The following is an 18,773-nucleotide window of genomic DNA, read 5'->3' on the forward strand; positions in this document are numbered from 1 at the left end:
GGCCTGTCTCCTGTCTGTGGTCTTCACTTGGTCTTTGGTAGTATTACCAAAAAGTAGGCCTCTCTCAAAAGCGAATGTATTTTCACGTGTAGTCTTTAGTTCGTCCCCTTTGTGATTGTAATGAATGATATTGTTAATCAAATATTATGTTGTATAAAGGGGGAATTAGCGACAAGTGATAGGATGGGACGCAGATCCCCTCATGTCGGATAAACTGAAAATGTATATTGTTTGATATTGACGATGTTGACAACCTTATGTGCAATTTTGCTGATACTGGTGTATGTTAGTTTTATCTCTATCCTCCCAACTCCATCCTTAAGGAAGAGGGGGTAGGACGGTGCATTCGTGTTGATCCATCAAGGTTGCCAAGACAATCCGATGTGTCCAATAAGCTTCGGCTGCACTTTGACGATGGCGTCGCCATGCAGTTATAGCCCTAACGGTAGCTACATCACCATTGCTGTGTTTAGCAATTCATTGTTGTAATGATCATGACGTATATGATAAAGATAGAAGATGTCTTTTTCCAAACTAACCCACCTATCTGTGAGTGATTGGTCTCTCGATTAGGCGCCATCTTTTCTTGCCAGTTAAGGTAGCCTGAATCCGCACTTCAAACAACAAACTACACAAACGACATTGAAGAAAAACAAGGTTGTTTAGTTTAATGACAGTACCTGTCCCCATCACATCTTTAGTTATATTTTTTTGTACATTAGTCTTATACGTACATAGTGAGGAATGTACATATTTGACAACATTAGAATGAATAATCATTAAATTCATACGACTGAATGTAATCATCGGGTATACGTCATGCGTACTCCATTAAAAGGAGGCCCATCTGACATGTGTACCCTCTGAATATGTTGACTGAAGAAACCGGTATATATTTATTTGAACCACAACACTATCTAAGAGAATGAAAGATCAACTTCCTGAGACGTGAGATTTGACATGATAACTGTATTATTTTATCTTTAAAGACCGCACTCGTGTACATTTTGTTCCGTGAGTCTGCATGTTGATATTCTTCATTCGCTGTAAGAATGTGTCTGCGTAGTGAAGTCGTTTAGGAACTGTTTTATAGAGTGTGATTTTCCTATTATAATCCTATCTGTAATAAATGTATAGATTCAAACCATAATTACATGATTTGTGAATTTTACTAGGGTGTGTTAATATACATGTAACTATTATTGTCATTCTATATATTTTGCGGTTACACGAATTTTGCATCTGTATATAACTCTCTATATTCGGCTAAAGCACAGGGTGAATGTACAGTACGATACACGGGAATGCATTATTTCCTTGAACTATTTCATGTCTATTTTACTTCAACTCTGGCGTTTTATCTGATTGATTTTCTCCCCCATTGAATAAAAACATATTAAAAGTTTTTTTAAGAACTTGTTTGAGATTTTCCTTCATTCACAAATGCTGCAAAGGCTTTCTCAACATTAGCATATTACGCTAAGTATCCAAGTGATAGAGACAATGATCAAATAAATCATTTGGCTTGTGGTGCCTCTCAAAACTTGATTCCACTGCCGTGCTGAGACTAAATACCAACACATCTGAGTGACTTCAAACACGTACGATAATGGGTATGTACATCGCCCCGAGCAGAGATCATGGCGGAGTTCAATAGTCATTGGATTACATGTTGACAAGTTGACGGCAGTATCTATGACTAGAGAAAACGACAACATAATATGGGCCTGGTATTTCTAGCTATCTGTAAGTAAACACTTTTCGTTTTCCTCACTTGCCTTATTTTCAAAGAAGTTCGCTCATGTTGCTTCTTTCTTTTGATATAACGACCAACGTCAAAGAGGTTTCGTGAAGAGGCTGATGGCCTTACCATACATGGTCAATCCAAGATTTCTGATCCCTTATAGAATAACGATTTATGCCCTTTTGTGTTTGACAACGAACTTGGCTGTGACAGCCGAAACTTGAAAACAATTTCAACTCTTTTCCTTACAGTATTATGTTGTTGGAGTTCTGGACCGGTTATAGAAGAAGGCAGAAGTGAGTACCATTAAATCACTGCAACTGAACTGAGATGGCTCTTAGCGAACTCTGAACATACTATCTATAACCGTTGAATCTATAACATAAAGTATATACCGGTAAGTCAGGTAGGCCTACATATCGGTACCTTGAAGCTGATATCCTTGCATAAAAACCCTAACGGCCAAGTTAGAAGACACTAGCGCCCGTCCGCCTGGTTCATGTCTGGAACGCCCGTCAGCGATGTTTCAAACGTCCTCAGATGATAGACTACCAGCAGGCCGTAGTGGCGCTACGTGTTCACCAACAGACTACTGGCTATGGAGCATCAGTGCCTATATCTTACTACAAGTGACCATTGCGACCATTGCTTGAAATCAAATGCCTCCTTATCAGACAGTTCCTCAATACACGCATGGTTTTGATACTAGCAAAGCGGGAAATTGTTTTGCATCTTTAAAACTCGAAAAATAGCTGCGTGCTCCTATACTCATCACAGGGGGACATGTTCATCTCCTGTCATGGATTCACTTTGCCAATATTGTAAAAGGGCAAATTTTAAAGGCCGCTTTGAAACTGAAAATGGAACAGATGGCACAAAAGACGCCATTCTGTCAAGCCTGTACGTGAAATGAAAAACTGAAAAATATGTTTATCTCCAACAACCGCTTCCTGGCATAGTGGGTAAGACGGCAAGGCTCAAGTGGCGAGGGTTCCGAGTTCGAACCCATTCGAGGAATTTTTTTCAATTTTTCTTTACACGAGAGCGTCTCTGTGACCTGTCTCGTCAATGAATTTGTTGTTTGTGTAGTCAAGTGAGACCAGTCGCTGGGTGTCTGTCATGTTTCAAGTGCAGTTGGTGGTCGAGCGTTTGTATTTTAACTAGGTCGTTAGGGTTTTTATCCATGCATCTCAGCTTTAAGTTCCAATATTGCTTTTTTTAGAGTCGACGGTTTTTAAGGGTTCGATGGGCGCGGCTGCTTGCAGGAGAGCGTGCCAAAATGGCGGCAAGAGGTGCGTCGCAATGCATGACGGGACGACTGCGCCGGGAGTTTGCTATTTATTCACCAAGGATGGGAGCGGCCTCGCAGGCGTCAAGGGAGTGCAGGACTATGCGGGAAAGCCTTACTTTAAAGCAAGTAAGTACATGACTTCAACAGATTTATTTGCAGAACGTTCTATGTAGCCATCTCCATGCTTTTGCGACGGAAACATGTGCCGGTGAGCGCTTCGGCATGCGGTAGCTGATCACAGAGCCGAAGAACTGCGGCGGAAAACCAAACTGTTGTCGAATCAAGACCTGTTGTCGGGTCAAGGCCTGTTGCTACTAGCGGATCGGAGCCTATTTCAATTGGCTATGTTGCTACTTTTGTCGCAGTAGCAAAATTACGCTCAGCCCCGTTGCGTATATTCTTCAAATGAAACGAACGAGCCATGATCTGCAGGTCACCAAATAACCGCTGAAGTTAGTTTTGTTTTCCTATGGCGGCAGAAAGGTATCCATTTAATAAGTATCATATCTCTCGCCAGAGAACATCTTCAGGAACACCACGATCTTCGAGGATGAAGAATGCGAGGAAGTATGCGACAAACTCAAGAGAGATAAAGAAATACGAGGCAAATGCAAATACTTCTTCGATGGCGACGGGTCCGTGTGCTACGCTTTTGCCAATCGTTGTAGTAAACGGTCCCCCACGGCTGCCCAGGAGTGTAGAGGTTGTAAGGTTTTCGGTGAGTGCTCTTTGTTAACGAGATGTTCCACTTTTGCTTTCAGTTACATGACCTGCTAGGCTTGGCCTACATAACTTGCTTTAAAACGAACACGCCATTCTCTCAGTCAGCTACATGCGATTTACGATGTCGATTTCCACCTTGAGGCCACGTTACGTTTTCAGCCTTCTGTGTCAATTAACGAACTTGTTCGTGACAGGTGACTCGTGCAAGTGACAACAAGAATCCTTATACTTTTGTTTCACGGATTTAAGATTGGTTCAGTATTCAATTCAAGCTGCATGTGGTCGTTTTGTGCCTTTCAACATGTTCAGTTATTCTTCATAGTTGACTGTACTATTCTGTTTGCTTTTAAAGGTAGAAGGAAACGCCAGGGAAAGAGCAGACAGTTAAAGGGCAAAGGCAGGGCAAAGGGCAAACGTGGAAAAGGTAAAGGTAAAGGTAAAGGTAAAGGTAAAGGAAAGAGGAAAGTTAAAGGGAACGGCAAGGGAAAAGGAAAGGGGAACGGCAAGGTGAAAGGAAAGGGGAACGGCAAGGTGAAAGGAAAAGGAAGAAAAAAAGGGAGACGGAAAGTGAAAGCGAAAAGGCGTAAGGGAACGAGCACGGGCACCGTCCAGGGCAACACTAATACAGGCTAAGAAGTTTAGCTTTGAGGAGGTTATACAACGCATTGAAAGGTCGTCAACCCAATGGATATTGAACATCCAGTTTGAGTTGAATACCTAAGTCTGTTTAGAAGGACACTACGACAGCATAGAGACCTACGTTTTCACATGTATCTTTAATTTATGCTTGGTGACATGAAGAACAAACAAGTCTCTTCCAAAGAGTGGGCTGCATACGATTCACGATGTCATTTTTCACCCTCGGTTAATGCCAGATGATTTCAAGCTCAAGTCAACGAGAATGCTCGTGAGAAGTGACAAGTGAATCGTGACAACAGAAATCCTATGTAAACCCCCGAGACCATCGAATGAATTTGGATGTTTCCTAACGTTGATAACCACTATGAAATATTGCAGTCGATGTGAATCTATGGCGGCAGCACCAATGCATAACTCGATAAATGGACAAATCCATTGTCCTGCGATCTGTACTATCCTTGGATGAGTACCTTTATAACCAGCAATCAGGTTGTTCCATCGTCTGTCCTGTATTACCTTCAGATAGCCCTTAGGTTCCAGGGCCACCATTGAGTGGCTTGCCAATCCGCTCGAATAACTCAATATTGGCAACGGATTCACACTCAACCACGTATTCACATACAACAGCAGTAGCACACACAACAGATTCACACACAACTGCAATTGCACATTGCGGATTCACACAAAGCTGAAACGGCACACAATCAACGATTCACACACAACCACATTCCCCAATAGATCGCCAGTGCTAGAGTGGGGGAGTGAATTCCGATAGCAACAGCCCCGCCAGCATCCAGAATTGAGGGGTGGAAGGTGGGCATCACAGCCCCCTTAAAAACGTTTGAGAAACGATTCGGGTGAGTCTATTGTGTTCCCAAACCAGGCTGGGACAACATGACAAGCTGTAATCGCGCAAAGACGTTGATTCTCAGATGTCCCTACCTTTCCTTTTTGTAGTTTGTTACCTACCTGACCAGGTTCTTCCACATTTGATCAGTATCCGCTCATCCGACAAGAAGGCATGGTGACGAATGGGGCGATCGGTCATGCCCGCCATTTTGAAGAAAAACAGTGCTGCATTTCGGTCAAGCAAGAAGACGGGAAGCGCATATTGGTTGAGAGAAGCTAAAATAGCGGCTACAATATATCGTCTTGTTCGTCCCAGTGAGACCAGCTGGAACTAACAGACTTTCTACTTTGTGGCTCGTGATTAGATGACTGTTTACACATCAAAAACACAGTCAGTATTAGTAAATCAAGTGCATGGTACTGATGATAAGTACACAATCTTTGTCTTATCTTCAAAGTTACTGGACTCAATTGGGATGCCCTCTCACATTTTCTAGAATAGACCCCAAAAGATTCACCGGAATCATTTGTCAAAAGATCTCAGAGAGGTCAAATACACTTCTTTCGGAACATTTCACTCCTAAGATTGCACCTGCCACAAAGGATGCCAGTGAGTCTATAGCCACCCGTAACCGGCATATCAATTTGAATCACCACCATACCAATTGTTTTTAAAGATATGAAGAACATACTTACCAAGAACTGTTAAAGCTAAAACATCGGACATGTCACTAGCTAGGCCACCCTTGAAGGCCTGGCAGCTGTAAAGTCCAGCATCAGAGGTTACAGCAGCTTTAGTAAATGTAGCGCCCGAGACATCAGACGTGAAGATAGTCCCACCCTTGAACCATTTCCAGGATTGAGGAATAGGTGGGCTTGGTCCCTTTGTGCAGGTTAAGGTAAGGGTTGCTCCACTAGTGACTGTCGTATACGTTTTGATAATGCCACCTTCCTGGATTACCGGTTTGTCTGGAGCCACTGTTATGAGACAGACATGATGGGTGATATGAATGAAGACTCGTGTTCATATGATTGTACAGATCAACAGCGGCATCGTCACTAGGCTAACACATGCTACCACTCTTGGAGAGGGATGAACACGTTGAGACTGGTATCTTCGCGAGGCAACTTTTAACCAGGATTTCCTCGCAAATTTAGCGACCTCGACCATCCTTTGTTGTCGTTTGAGTACCAAGCACGTCGACAAACAGATCTAGCCTTCAAATCGGAGAAAGATGGGAGAGAACTGACCCCTTTACTGCAACGCTTTTTCTGGTAACGTATTGTATTGCAGGTTTTGTAATTTTGTGTAACATTACTATTAATTTTGTGATCACACTACAGGTGAGTGACAAGAGGTTACCCAGTAACCTTTGGCCAGATCTATCTGAAAAACACTTTACAAATCCACTGCCAAAACCGAAAGCTGATAATACCCACCATTAACTGTCAATGTTAAAGAGTCGGACACAACACTATCTCGCCCATCTTTGACGGCCTTGCACATGTACGTCCCAGCATCACGTGCTTCAGCAACACGAGCTAACATCGCGCCCGACACATCTGTTGTGAATATTCCGCCACTCTTGTACCACTTCCATGAATCAGGGGTGACTCCCCCCGGGCCCTGGGTGCAGGTCAACACCAACAGGCTACCTTCATTGACTGTGAAGGCGGTCTTGGGAACGCCGCTTTTCTTTTCGACAATCGATGGTTTGTCAGGACCCACTGTAATGAGACACGTTGTGACTGGTCGACTCGTAAGCGGGTTTATACAAATGGATTGATACTCTTGGCTAATTCTCGTCATCCAAATCGAACGAGATGATTTTCTCCAGGATGAAAGCGGCCTCGGGCTCTTAGACCGGAGAAAATCAGATTTGGATGACGAGGATTAGTCACGAGTACAGTTATTTATCGTACCACGTATCCCCAGAAATATCAAGAAAATGACGATCATGCGGCAAATTTTTTTTCAGCAGAAGTGTGAAACCCTTCATCCGAGATGCGTACTTATTTTGGACAGTTTTTGTTTGTCCCCCTTCAAGAGCTATTCTGCTAACAGGCCGTTTTTTTCTGAATAACCCAACACTCTTACTGCCATACATATCAACGCTTGGCTCTATAAACTCCGAACCGGTATACATGTCTCTAACATATTCCAGTTAGATATACATGTACACTGCTTACCCAAGGCTGCGGTTGTGGTTTGGGCCATTGTGGTGGTTACGGCATTAGGATCGATGACACTCATGAACAGAACATCGGAAGGGAAACTGGCATCTCCACCTTTGAACGATTGGCAGGTGTAAAGTCCGGTGTCAGATAACTGTGCTTTCCCACTGAACACTGCGCCTGTGACACGCGCTGTGAATCGTACATCACTTTTGTACCACGCCCATGCATCGGGGGTTAACTTCCCTGGTGGCGCGCACGTAAAGGTGAATGCAGCTCCAATATTCACTGTTGCAGATGTTTGTACCGTTTTGCTGGTGTCAAGAATATAAGGCTTTGGGGCTGGGATTGCTGTGGAAATAAGAATGCACTTATACAACTTAACCAATCCAACTGGGAGACGGGCTCAACGTTTGATAACATGTGCTTTCGCATTCGTTCTTCCAAGAGAACCTCTGAGCATGTTGATAACGGATGGATATATCACACTCTTCAGGTTTGGGTAATATATGAAATGTAGATGGCCACTCCTCAAGCTTTCGTCCAATCATATCCAGTTTAACTTACTCACCTCCGAAGCAATACATCTTCTTGTAAACATGTACCTCAGCTTCCGTGAGAGCGTGTGCATTGTACAAGACAAGGCAGGCCAATTCCATATCAAGTCCACCGATTTCAGTCGTTGAGCCTTTATGGTGCAAGATGCCTGCTCCGAGATCTTTGTATTCGCACACGGTATTGATACAGGACATCGCAATTCCGGTAGAGAAGTTGTACGAGGCGGCTATGTAGGTAAATTCCGAATCTGAAACGCGCGAGGTTGTTTCATGGGTATACTTGGTTCCATTTTGCGCAAGAAGGGATAGCCCAAGCTGGAAAATTAGAATCACAATAGCATCAGCATGACCTGGTGGTGTTCGATGAGTGATGACAATCATACTGTCAACCTGAGCAACCTCATTTCTACCAGAGTCTCAATAAATCATTGTAAGGATTCTACGTGGTATTTCACCACGATCAGGCGAAACGACAGTGCATTACAAAAGTGCGGGGGAAATCATTAGTTACTCATTTTCTATTTATTCCACTCTCATTCTACCAGTGCTTCTCTATTCTTTATCAAGTCACCGTAACTCAAGAATCGCGTGTGTTCTGAAGAGAGACAATGGCCTTTTGTTACCAACAGCTTACAATCATGTAATTAACTAATAAATTGAGCTGTTCTGTGTGTGTCAATTACTGATCCCTTCTTTGTGTGACGAGACACTTGTCTTTATCTTTGATAAAATATAGTTTACATCAACACTATTTTAGTTCGAGCTGTCTCAACCTTAAATCATCTTGAACAAGGGCAAGTGCCCCTAAACCACAATTACGTTTCTGCTACAAGTTAATGCTGCTTATAACATCAAAGAAAACATCTACTCCTTTCTCCTCACCTGTGTCCCTTTTAAGTAGACACCATCAGCAGGAAACGTATGCCATCTGATGACAACATTCATGTTGCTGACGACGACTGGGTCTACAAAGGCAGTCACCGTAAAACTTCTATGAGCATCCAGGAAAGAGTTAGTCTTCAACTTGGCAGTTTCAACGAAGGCGTAGGCTGAACAACACTTTCCATCTGGACCAACGAGAGCGAAAGAAAGCGCTGAATCAGGGAGATGGTTCCCATTGCCCGATAAATCAAATCCTTTCCTATGCCCGTTTAAAGGCCATATGGCCGAAGGGACGGGTATAGACCTACCCCATGTTCCTGAAGTGAAAACCTACAGTGAGACGAATAGATCATTAGGAGCGGACCCACAGTCTTCGACGGAGTAACTTGTCAAGCTTTTAAAGTGTTTTTCAGATAGATCGGGCCAAAGGTACTTGGCTGACCTCTTGTCACTAAACTGTAATAGTGTGATCACAAATAGTAATGTTACACAGCCCTTGGTAGTTGATGTCATAGTTAACCGGCATTAGTTGACATCGCTCAAGAGCTATACTCTGTTTCTTCAGCATTAGTTAGGCTTACCTAGTGTTGTGCAACACCACTGTTTTTGGTAAATGTGATCTGGTCGTATTAGTACCTTTGAATAGGACGATATGAAATACACTTTACCTCGAGAATCCCAGCTGCGTGATGTCATTTTTAAAGTGGAAGTTAGAAGCGAGAGGGAAGTGATGCTTACATACGAATATTTGTAGTTGAAACAGCCGAATGTCCAGTTGACAAAAGATTCTACCTACCTCCGGAGATAAGATCCGATAAGATCAACAGAAGTATATATCCAATCATATTGAAGTATTCAGACACGCGCCGCTTTTGTCGACATGTCCTCAGCCAGCTTCATTATAACCAGATCTACGAATATACGTAGATATTTCAAACTGAGTGAAAATAGTCGGACACATGAGACAAACTCCAATCGATATCTTGGAACAACCAATCATATTCTGAGATGTTCATGATCACGTGACGATTTGACAAATCAATTCCTTTATTCTGTCCGTTTTAAGGCCTTGTGGCCGAAGGGACGGGTATAGACCCAATCCCTGTTCCTGAAGTTACGATATTTCTATGAATCTGTTATTGTCTGTTGATAATTTCATATCAAGTTGCACGATGGGAACTCTATAGACTTCTTTAGTACCAAGTGTTCTGTCGTCAAGGGCTTATGGCTAAACTGGCGCTGTATCCAAGATCTGGACGTTCTAAACCTCTAAATCCCCAGCTTAGACGACACGTCAACATTACTTTCGTCGACACAAAGACACAAATTATATTATTTTTATTCATCGTTCTTCCTATGCGTTATTCATATTAAACGATCTATTCGAGGAATAATCATGAAGAAGCAAATCGATTTGTGAAAATTGTAAACGTACTGGTCATTGTTGACGATAATAGTTATTTGTTTTATCGATCCGGTCAATCTTGCCGGTAACATCATAATGAGGATTTTCATTATTACTATTAAATTACTAGTTCTTTAGAGCAGGCCTAACCAATGCTCTTTCACGGTGTCAACTAATGCCGGTCAACTGTGACACCGGCTGCCCAGGGCAGGACTGTGATTGTTATAGTTTAGTGACAAGAGGTCAGCCAAGTATCTTTGGCCAGACTTCCCAGCCAAAACAACAAAAGAGATGACTCTTTTTTCCTGTTTCAATATAACAAGTGTAGGACCCTACCATTGTCCATGGTGATATCCTCCTGACCTCCTAGGTTTTTGCATCATAGCCCGGCCACATAGACCATGAGGTTCAGGATGCAATGATGTAGTAGGCCATTGCGCTTTTGATGTCAGTGATAGATAAAACAGGATATCATTTGAAAGCTCTCATTATTATTATCGTAAGTATACATGTATATGCTGTACATTGTAATGTAATCCACTGATCATGGCTTCCAAACAGCTGTTATGATAACTGTTGCTCTGTGAACAGTTCAGTCTCATTTGATGTTCTTGGCTGCGTTCTGCACCACCTCCAACATGATCGCCTGCGGAAGATCACAGAACGCGGCACTCTTCGTGACTTCTTCAAAGTTCTCCGATATGAAATCGAGGCACATCGTGCGGATGTCGTCTGCAATGAAATGAGAGAAGTGATGGCGCTACTATACCTACAGTAGTTGCGTTCCGTTTAATGAGTGTCTTGATCTTGTCACCTTAATTATGGTTAAAAGTGTTACGAAGGTTTCAAAGAAAGAGACCAGATACAATGACCCATGACGACCTAAGACCGGCTATTTTGTAAGCAGGCTTCAACACAAACATAGATGTGTCTCTTCGCGATGACGGCGTTTCATTGGTTGTTCATTATAAGCAACGGCTGTAGGTCAATTCGGAACGCCTCGTCAGAAATCAAAGCCGAGGATCCGTAAGCGACCAAGGACCTACCTAAGACTGGCAATTTGGTTGATGCCTCTGTGTAGATCTGTACAACATTCTCCGTGGTGATATCGCTTGCGAGTGTTCCTCTTACCACCTGTTTTAGGCCGTCCAGGGAAAACATGTCTGCAACTAGAGAAACGGAAGAACATGATAAATACAGGGCGCCTGGTGGGCCGATGCCTGTCACCTGAGAGGAACTCCCAAAGCATTGCTGTGAATGTCGGTAATTTCTGAAAGGGAGACAAGTGAAGGTGTCAATATATGCGAATGGCGGTGAAAATCAATAATGCCCGCCGGAGCTAATTCCGATCAATTCGAAATCTGTAGGCCCTATGATATATTTTAGCGGAGAAATTAATACTTGGTTACAAATTGTCATGATCGAGAAAAAAATATATGGATTATGCCTATGATTCAGGTATTCTGTTGAAATCACATTGCGTGGAAACTCAGACTATCGGTAAATCATACATTGACCAGTAGTGAGCATAAGGACAATGCTAGGCGTGGTCCATTCTTTTTAATATCAAATTACAGCAGCATTACACACTTGGTCAAATATCATTCACCCAAAAATAAGCACATCATTGATTTCTGTGACGTGTTAATTCCCTGCAATTGTCAACAATAATCAGGTGAGCAAAATATGGGTCGTTTTTTACGCTGATCATATGACTGAAAGGTTATTGACAGGAACAATGTAACGATAACGTCTGACCCATTTTATGCCTACTCCAGATGATGACGGATTTACATCTAAACATAATTAATGTAACATATCAATATATGCTGGAATCGATACCAATTTATCTATTAAAGGTGGTCACTTTTGATCCATCCGAAGACTTCTGAAGGTCTATTTGTGCTATGTGACTGATATGAATATACACCTAATGAACTGAATGAGTAATTACAGGTTGACCGTGAGCGGGCTAGCTTTGAAATGTCACTGATCTTCGAGTTCTGACAAAATCATGCATCGTGCGTTATTCTTAATGTTAGTAACATCACTTGATTATCTGTCTTCTATGTTGAGAAGGGAAACGAATGAAGTCTTTATAGACGTACTGTTGTGGTATAGGCTATGGTTAGGTCATCCAAATCGACAAGATTTGGGTATGACCCACGACTCGTTACTTCAACTGGACTGGCATTGATTTTAAGACTGAGATTAAGTGCAAGAGGCTTCATCGAAACAACTGGATGTACTTTATCAAAACCAAGTTTCAACCTGGGGACTGCCATTGTGCGCAATAGAGGTTAACAGTAAATGTGTTACATCTTTTATTCAGTACGATGCTCACGGGGTGAACTCAATAACAGCGACATTGATGGCTGCCTCACACTCACCTCTCATTAATTCTACCAAGGTAAACGAATCCAACTTCGACCATATTTTGTTTGAGTATATGAATTCCAACATGGCTAAGAAAGCTTCTGGGCTAATGTCCGGCATGCGAATCGTATTCTGAATAATAATATATGAGAGAACATATTACATTGCGCTAAGTGATCCACTACTGTCAAGAACCGAGCAAAAACGTGAAATTCGTTCAGTTATCTAATAACTATGTTCTTTGTTTCTAAATCAAAATGTGGTATTTACCTTGTATATATTTTAAACTACCATGTGCTCAAAATATCGAACATGGCTTGGGGCCACTACAGAGTTGTAACTAAATCCGGGCGTTGCATTCATAACTAAAGTAACGTTATGCCTAATAACCTTGAGCACATTCCACCAAGTACTGCAGCAACATGTACCAGTCAGGCAAGGTTCCCAGTTTTGCGAGTTGTCGCTACTTCTGGCTATGGTCGGTACTATCTGCTTTGCCATCCATGTCCAAGTCATGCTCGCCTTGGCTAGATTTACGAGTCGACCCCGTGTCGGTAAAGCTAGATCTACGCCGTGGTAGGTTCTTTGCCTGACGAGTGATTCCGTACCTGACTAGCAGACTCCCTGAGTCCATCACAGAACATGGCCCTGAAGTAGTCACTCCGACTGACGAGGACATTGCGATGGGCATAGAAGGTCTGCCCCTCCACCTCGAACTGAACATCACTGAACCGTTCACTGTTGACGAGAGAATGGTAGTCTTCGGATAGATTCGTCATGGAGGGCTGGCTACCTGGCAATATATGGAACTCTGCAGATTAAGTTTTCATCAGTAGCGAATAAGTATAGTTGCCAATACTTCGGTAACACTGGCTAGAAGGAACAGTTCGTTGCTGTAACCCACTTTAGCAACAGAAGAAGCAATCTTTCACTAATGTTCAGCAAAAACAATTCTTGGTAGGCCCTTATATTATCAAAACGGCAGTTGGCCAAGGACTTCACATTTAGTCCATTTTGTCATCCTGATCGTCTTTCCGGTACCGGGCGACAGGATGAATCGGTCCACTGCGTCCGGAGTGTATTTCAAATATGAGCGGTTACGATGTATAGCTACTAAGATGTTTGGCAACTCCCATTTCCCACTCAGCCTCTAGTTCATATTCATTGCTATTGAGAACGCTGACTTATCAGCATCCGCACATAACATGGTCATTCACAACACCTCCCAAAGTTTGCCGGGCAGCGTACAGTGTGCCATGAGCTATGAAAGGTCTTAGCAGTCAGTGCGGGTGCCTTGTACCAAACTGGAACTTACCAACGTCATGCAACATCCCATAGAGCTGGATAGCATCTATCTGTACCCACGTACCAGCTATACTACAATCGATGTAAACTGCTACAGCATTCGTTTTGAAATTTACTTTCTGAAATAGGCAAGTACATGTAATTACAGTTACACTTAATCCTAAACGTAACCTGGACCGAAAAAACGAGAATCGTGTCTAGACTTGCAAATAAAATTTAACATCTCACCAAATTTGCTGTCAAAAATCACTGAAATGTTTTAGAGGATCTAAATTCTCCAACTTACCGAGAGATCAAGCGGTGGTGTAAATATCCGACTCTGTTCTATATTGCTGACCTTCTCGGTCTGCCACACCTGGACCCATTCCCCAGACGGATGAAGCAGGTCGATCTTCTTGACGCCGCCAGCGTGGAATGTCTCGTAGACGTCTATCCTGGTCACGTACACAGCCCTTTCGAAGGTCATCTGAAGGCGAAGAAGGAGGTTCGGTAGGCATACAGATGATTAGGAAAACACCAAGCCCTTGACGTAGGGCGGAATCAGAAGTCAGTGGACTCGGGTTTTTTCTTTTTGATTATGTTGGTGAGCGCATGCAAGGAGAGTAGCGTGATATTTAGGTCCCCAAACTTGTTCAAAGCAGTTTTTGAAGACCTGTTTATGTCTCCGATGGTTGTTCTTACGGTCAGTTCCATCAGTGGCAAACGAGGGAACCGCCCGGCGACCAAAGAGCCAAGATGGACGCGACAGACACGTGACGGCAGACAGCTGAGGCTCGGAATTGTGGCACTGAGCAGATGAACAGATACAAGTCCATGGTTTTCGGGCATGAAATGAAGTGAGTTTCCCATGTCTTGTATTGGACGTAGTGAAACTTGGTCGTAAGATTCCCATATTTCTGTTACCAAACTGTTATCTAAAACTTAATAAACGGACTTTACCTTCAGGTATTCATTGGCGGTATGAGTACCCGGGGACCAGGCCTTATCTATGTCCCCATAGTGCGGATAGACCCGCGGTGGGCCCAAAACATCAGTCGCCTTCCATCTGAAAAGGGAGATGGATGCTGTTACATTGAGCATTGTTGTTCGATAGGAAGAATTAATGTGTCATTCGTCTTTGGATGTGAAAATTGGAAAGCATGCCGGGTCCTTTTCGCGCCGTTTTCGATTCGCTTTGAAATTTGATTGTGCTGGTGATTTGTGACGAAAACGTCTCAAAAGAATGATAGGCGATAAATGTGCAACATCCTCAGCCATGCGTCTTGATTTTACAATAAGTAACGAAACTTGAATGCCTACCTGTTCTGTCCGTACTGGCTTGAGTAGGACAAGATGTCCTGAGCCCATTGTTTGATGGTTGCCTTGCACTCCTTGCTCCCTCCTTCGCCCTCCTCTCTGGGGTCCATTGGAATCGTACAAGCCACTGGGTGAGCCATCGCCAGCACGTGAGGTCGTCAGTGACTGCCTTGAAGCAATCCAGCGCAGTGCCGTAAGCGGTGTAACGATACTGATGGAATCTCGTAGGCGTGGTTCTCCCAATTACAATCGCTGCATCTATCAACACCAATCAAGGCTGATAACGGAAATCATATTGAACTCTTTCAATTGAATGCTATTATAGATCAATTAAATGCCCGCGGTATTCTCAGAGGACTTGCTAGAATCATCCCTACCGTAACTGCCTGGATTGAAATCGATAGAACCATGGTTGTCATTTCTGTGGGTACAGAAATGGCGTTCAACGACCCCTAAGATGATGCTGGAAATGTGGGCAGTTAGTAAAGCCATAATAGATTAATATTATGCAGAATTGGCAACAAGTTATTCAAACATAGACTTATCGATGTGGAAATTTACTCTTGCTTTACGCTCAACAATATCAGAAATTTGTAAAAACCGAACACCATTTGTTCACCGATCTCGCTTTCAATTCACAGGCAATCACAAGACGAGTAAAATTGATACGAACCAAAATCAATAGTCCACAGTAAACACTATAATACAGGAAACACACTAAACAACATTATTCGTATTTTTGTCCAATGTTACACTGACTACTCCAACGGATGCAAATACGACAGCGTTACTCTGTTAACTATGAACGATCAATTAGAGTACTAAACATAGCGTGTGTTGTACGCGTATATGTTTTCCTTTAATGTATACATGTACATGTAGACTAATACCTGCACATACCCTGGGAATAGTATACATTGTACTTAACATGCAAGGCTTTATGATGTAATAACCGTTTAACATGCACCATAATAGCCATACCGGCTATGCGCATGCTTCTATTCATTAAAGGTTACCACAACAGGCATCTAATACAATGTGAATGCTCACATTCAATACTTCAACGCAGAGGGTTAATGGCGGACATTAGACCTTTCAATAACCGAGATACCAACTACTAAAACCCTTTGTGGTACTGTGAAAGATATTACCAATACCCCAGTCCGAAGATAGCAAAGTCCTGAGATAGCAACTACATCCCAGACCTGAGATAGCAATCAGTCGCCTGATAGCAGTCAAAAATACCCCAGTCCTGAGATAGCAATCACCAATGCATCAGTCGCCTGATAGCAGTCACCAATACCCCAGTCCTGAGAAAGCAATCACCAATACCCCAGTCTTGAGAAAGCAATCACAAATACCCAGTCCTGAGAAAGCAATCACAAATACCCCAGTCCTGAGAAAGCAATCACCAATATCCCAATCATCAACACACCAATCCCGGATGTACCTTTATTACTCCATCATCCATTAAAAAGCTGAGTTATTTATCATTCCAGACGAAATTGATCATTGAAGTTTGGAAATTTTGGCGATAAACCCCGTGCAGCATCCGTGACGACAGTCAACAGAGCCGGGGACGTTACGGTATGACACCGGGAAACCCGCATAGCTCAGACGGATCAGGATGTCTGTAATGTCTTTCATTCGTCTTTGGATGTGACAATTCGAAAGCATGTTGGGTCCTTTTCACGCCTTTGTCGTTACGCTTTGAAATTTGATTGTGCTGGTGATTTGTGACGGAAACGTCTTCGAAGAATGACGACGATGGGTGTGCGATGGAAAGTTCTCATGTTTGCTGTTCTTTCCGCCGTTCTGATTGTCCGCGAGTGCAGTTATGGTTCCAAGGACCACTTGTCTTCTGAGCATGATGAAGTCGTCGTTGAAACTCACGAAGGAAACGAAGGGTTTGATTCTGCCAATATCACTGATAAGTTGATAGATTGGAATGCAGAAGAACGTGATTCAGAAGCCTATTCAAATGTCCATACGCGAGGCAAACTCCGAGAAAAACGTGAGGACAAGACGGTGTCAATGATGGTACAAGACGTTGGTCAATTTCTTGCTGGATACAAGTATCACAGTATTGACCACAGGGTTTGGGACCTCATGGCAAGTATGGATAAAACTAACGCTGCAACAGGTGGACGGAAGGTTATTACTTTGACTGATCAGTCACGCAAAGGCGCGTTCGTAAGGAATTTCCCGATACCAGCTTTGAAAGACTTGAACTCCGACGTACGGGAAGCTTGCGACAGGGGCTTTGCCGCGTGCCTGGCGAAAATTTACACCACTGCTTACGAGAGTCCCCTGAGGATGAAGGAAAGGATGGGATCGGTGGGTTATTCAAAAGAGTCTGCTCCCAACCACGACACACCAGAGGGCTTCGCTTATAAGCACATGTATCGACCCTTTAAATCATTTTTAGAGCGATTCGAGTACAGAGTGACGGCAAGTTACTACATGTGCTGGTACACTCTCAACATGGAACCCAATCTCAAGTTTTTCCAAACGAACTGCAACGATGCTGGTCTTGACCTCCGGGCCTATGGCGGCACTAAGTATAGAATACCTGATTATCGGAGGGACCTTTACAGCACTGAACCATATGCGTGTGCCCTTCTTTCGTTTTGCCCGGACATTTGCTATGGTGATATTTTTGTCAGAGATGCTAAACAAATAGTGAGTTTAGAGCAGTGTGTCAAATCGAAGAACAATCCCTGCAAGGACGTAGGAGACGGCCAGTGTTCACCCGACTTCACAAACAACAAGAGTTTGAAAGACCTCATAAACAACAAAATAAACTACACGTGTTCGTGTAATAAGGAGCGGGAAGGATTCGAATGGAACCACCGTTTTAAGATGTGCGTTGACGCAGACGAATGCAGCAATGGAACGCGCGTCTGCGACAACCACCAAGTGTGTCGCAACACTCCAGGGAGTTACTACTGCGCCTGCTATCGCGGATACAAATCCGACTCAACCGGGGCGAACTGTGTGAAGGATACAGATGCGTTTAAGTTACCCTGGGGGGCTGGTTCGGGCGCTTTCGTCACAACTGTATCGCCTGTTGATGCGATGGATCAGCCCGAAGACGTTGCCGAGTCGATTGCGAATTACATCGGCATGGGCGAGTCCGGGGCAGGCAAGTCACAAGCGACAACGCTGTGGATCCTTTTCGTCGTCACAGCATTCCTGAGACAGCGGACAATTTGACCGACTGCGATTGTACACACATGTAGCCAGAGTGTATCCTGTTATGCTACATGATCTGAGACTGAGCCGAGGAGCAGGTCATGGGAGGGGGATCTTGGGAAGGTGGAAGCGTAGGGCCGGTCCTTGGTGAATAAACATGTTACCCAATCTTGGAGGACACGAGACGTCATCATTCTCTACGCTTTGTCTTTGTGAGGTTTTAGAGACCACAGAAATATCTCGGGGGCAGGCCAGGGGGATGGAAATCTTGGGAAGTTGAAAGCGTAGGCCCAGTCCATGGAGAATAAACGGTTAGAATAAACATGTCATCCAATC

General features: G+C 43.4%; 2 protein-coding genes across 2 annotated transcripts; one reads left to right on the top strand and one right to left on the bottom strand.

Annotated features, from left to right (window-relative positions):
• Positions 1 to 1,609: 1,609 nt before the first annotated feature.
• On the top strand, positions 1,610 to 5,587 carry LOC135496703 (uncharacterized). Its single transcript, XM_064786175.1, has 5 exons — positions 1,610 to 1,613; positions 1,996 to 2,040; positions 2,967 to 3,161; positions 3,553 to 3,753; positions 4,111 to 5,587. The coding sequence occupies exons 1-5, from the start codon at positions 1,610 to 1,612 to the stop codon at positions 4,389 to 4,391; spliced, it is 726 nt and encodes a 241-aa protein (XP_064642245.1). The 3' UTR covers positions 4,392 to 5,587.
• A 5,168-nt stretch (positions 5,588 to 10,755) lies between these two features.
• Positions 10,756 to 15,514, bottom strand: LOC135497364 (uncharacterized). The gene is made up of 8 exons (XM_064787209.1): positions 15,246 to 15,514; positions 14,886 to 14,991; positions 14,233 to 14,412; positions 13,957 to 14,065; positions 13,250 to 13,434; positions 12,656 to 12,773; positions 11,312 to 11,434; positions 10,756 to 10,997 (listed from the first exon to the last, which is right to left on the bottom strand). Exons 1-8 carry the CDS (start codon positions 15,380 to 15,382, stop codon positions 10,864 to 10,866), a joined length of 1,092 nt encoding a protein of 363 aa, XP_064643279.1. The 5' UTR covers positions 15,383 to 15,514; the 3' UTR covers positions 10,756 to 10,863.
• Positions 15,515 to 18,773: the final 3,259 nt, after the last annotated feature.

The sequence above is a fragment of the Lineus longissimus genome, chromosome 1 (genome assembly GCF_910592395.1).
Source record: "Lineus longissimus chromosome 1, tnLinLong1.2, whole genome shotgun sequence".
Taxonomy (NCBI): Eukaryota; Metazoa; Nemertea; class Pilidiophora; order Heteronemertea; family Lineidae; genus Lineus; species Lineus longissimus.

What these genes read in the sequence shown, in the direction of transcription:
- LOC135496703 (XM_064786175.1), top strand. An exon ending in GGTTATAGAAGAAGGCAGAA is followed by an intron (nt 2,041 to 2,966) that starts GTGAGTACCATT and finishes TGCTTTTTTTAG; the next exon opens with AGTCGACGGTTTTTAAGGGT. An exon ending in AAAGCCTTACTTTAAAGCAA is followed by an intron (nt 3,162 to 3,552) that starts GTAAGTACATGA and finishes ATCTCTCGCCAG; the next exon opens with AGAACATCTTCAGGAACACC.
- LOC135497364 (XM_064787209.1), bottom strand. Translation starts at nt 15,382, where the DNA reads ATGGCTCACCCAGTGGCTTGTACGATTCCAATGGACCCCAGAGAGGAG. An exon ending in CCGCCAATGAATACCTGAAG is followed by an intron (nt 14,413 to 14,885) that starts GTAAAGTCCGTT and finishes CTTCGCCTTCAG; the next exon opens with ATGACCTTCGAAAGGGCTGT. An exon ending in CACCACCGCTTGATCTCTCG is followed by an intron (nt 14,066 to 14,232) that starts GTAAGTTGGAGA and finishes TGCCTATTTCAG; the next exon opens with AAAGTAAATTTCAAAACGAA.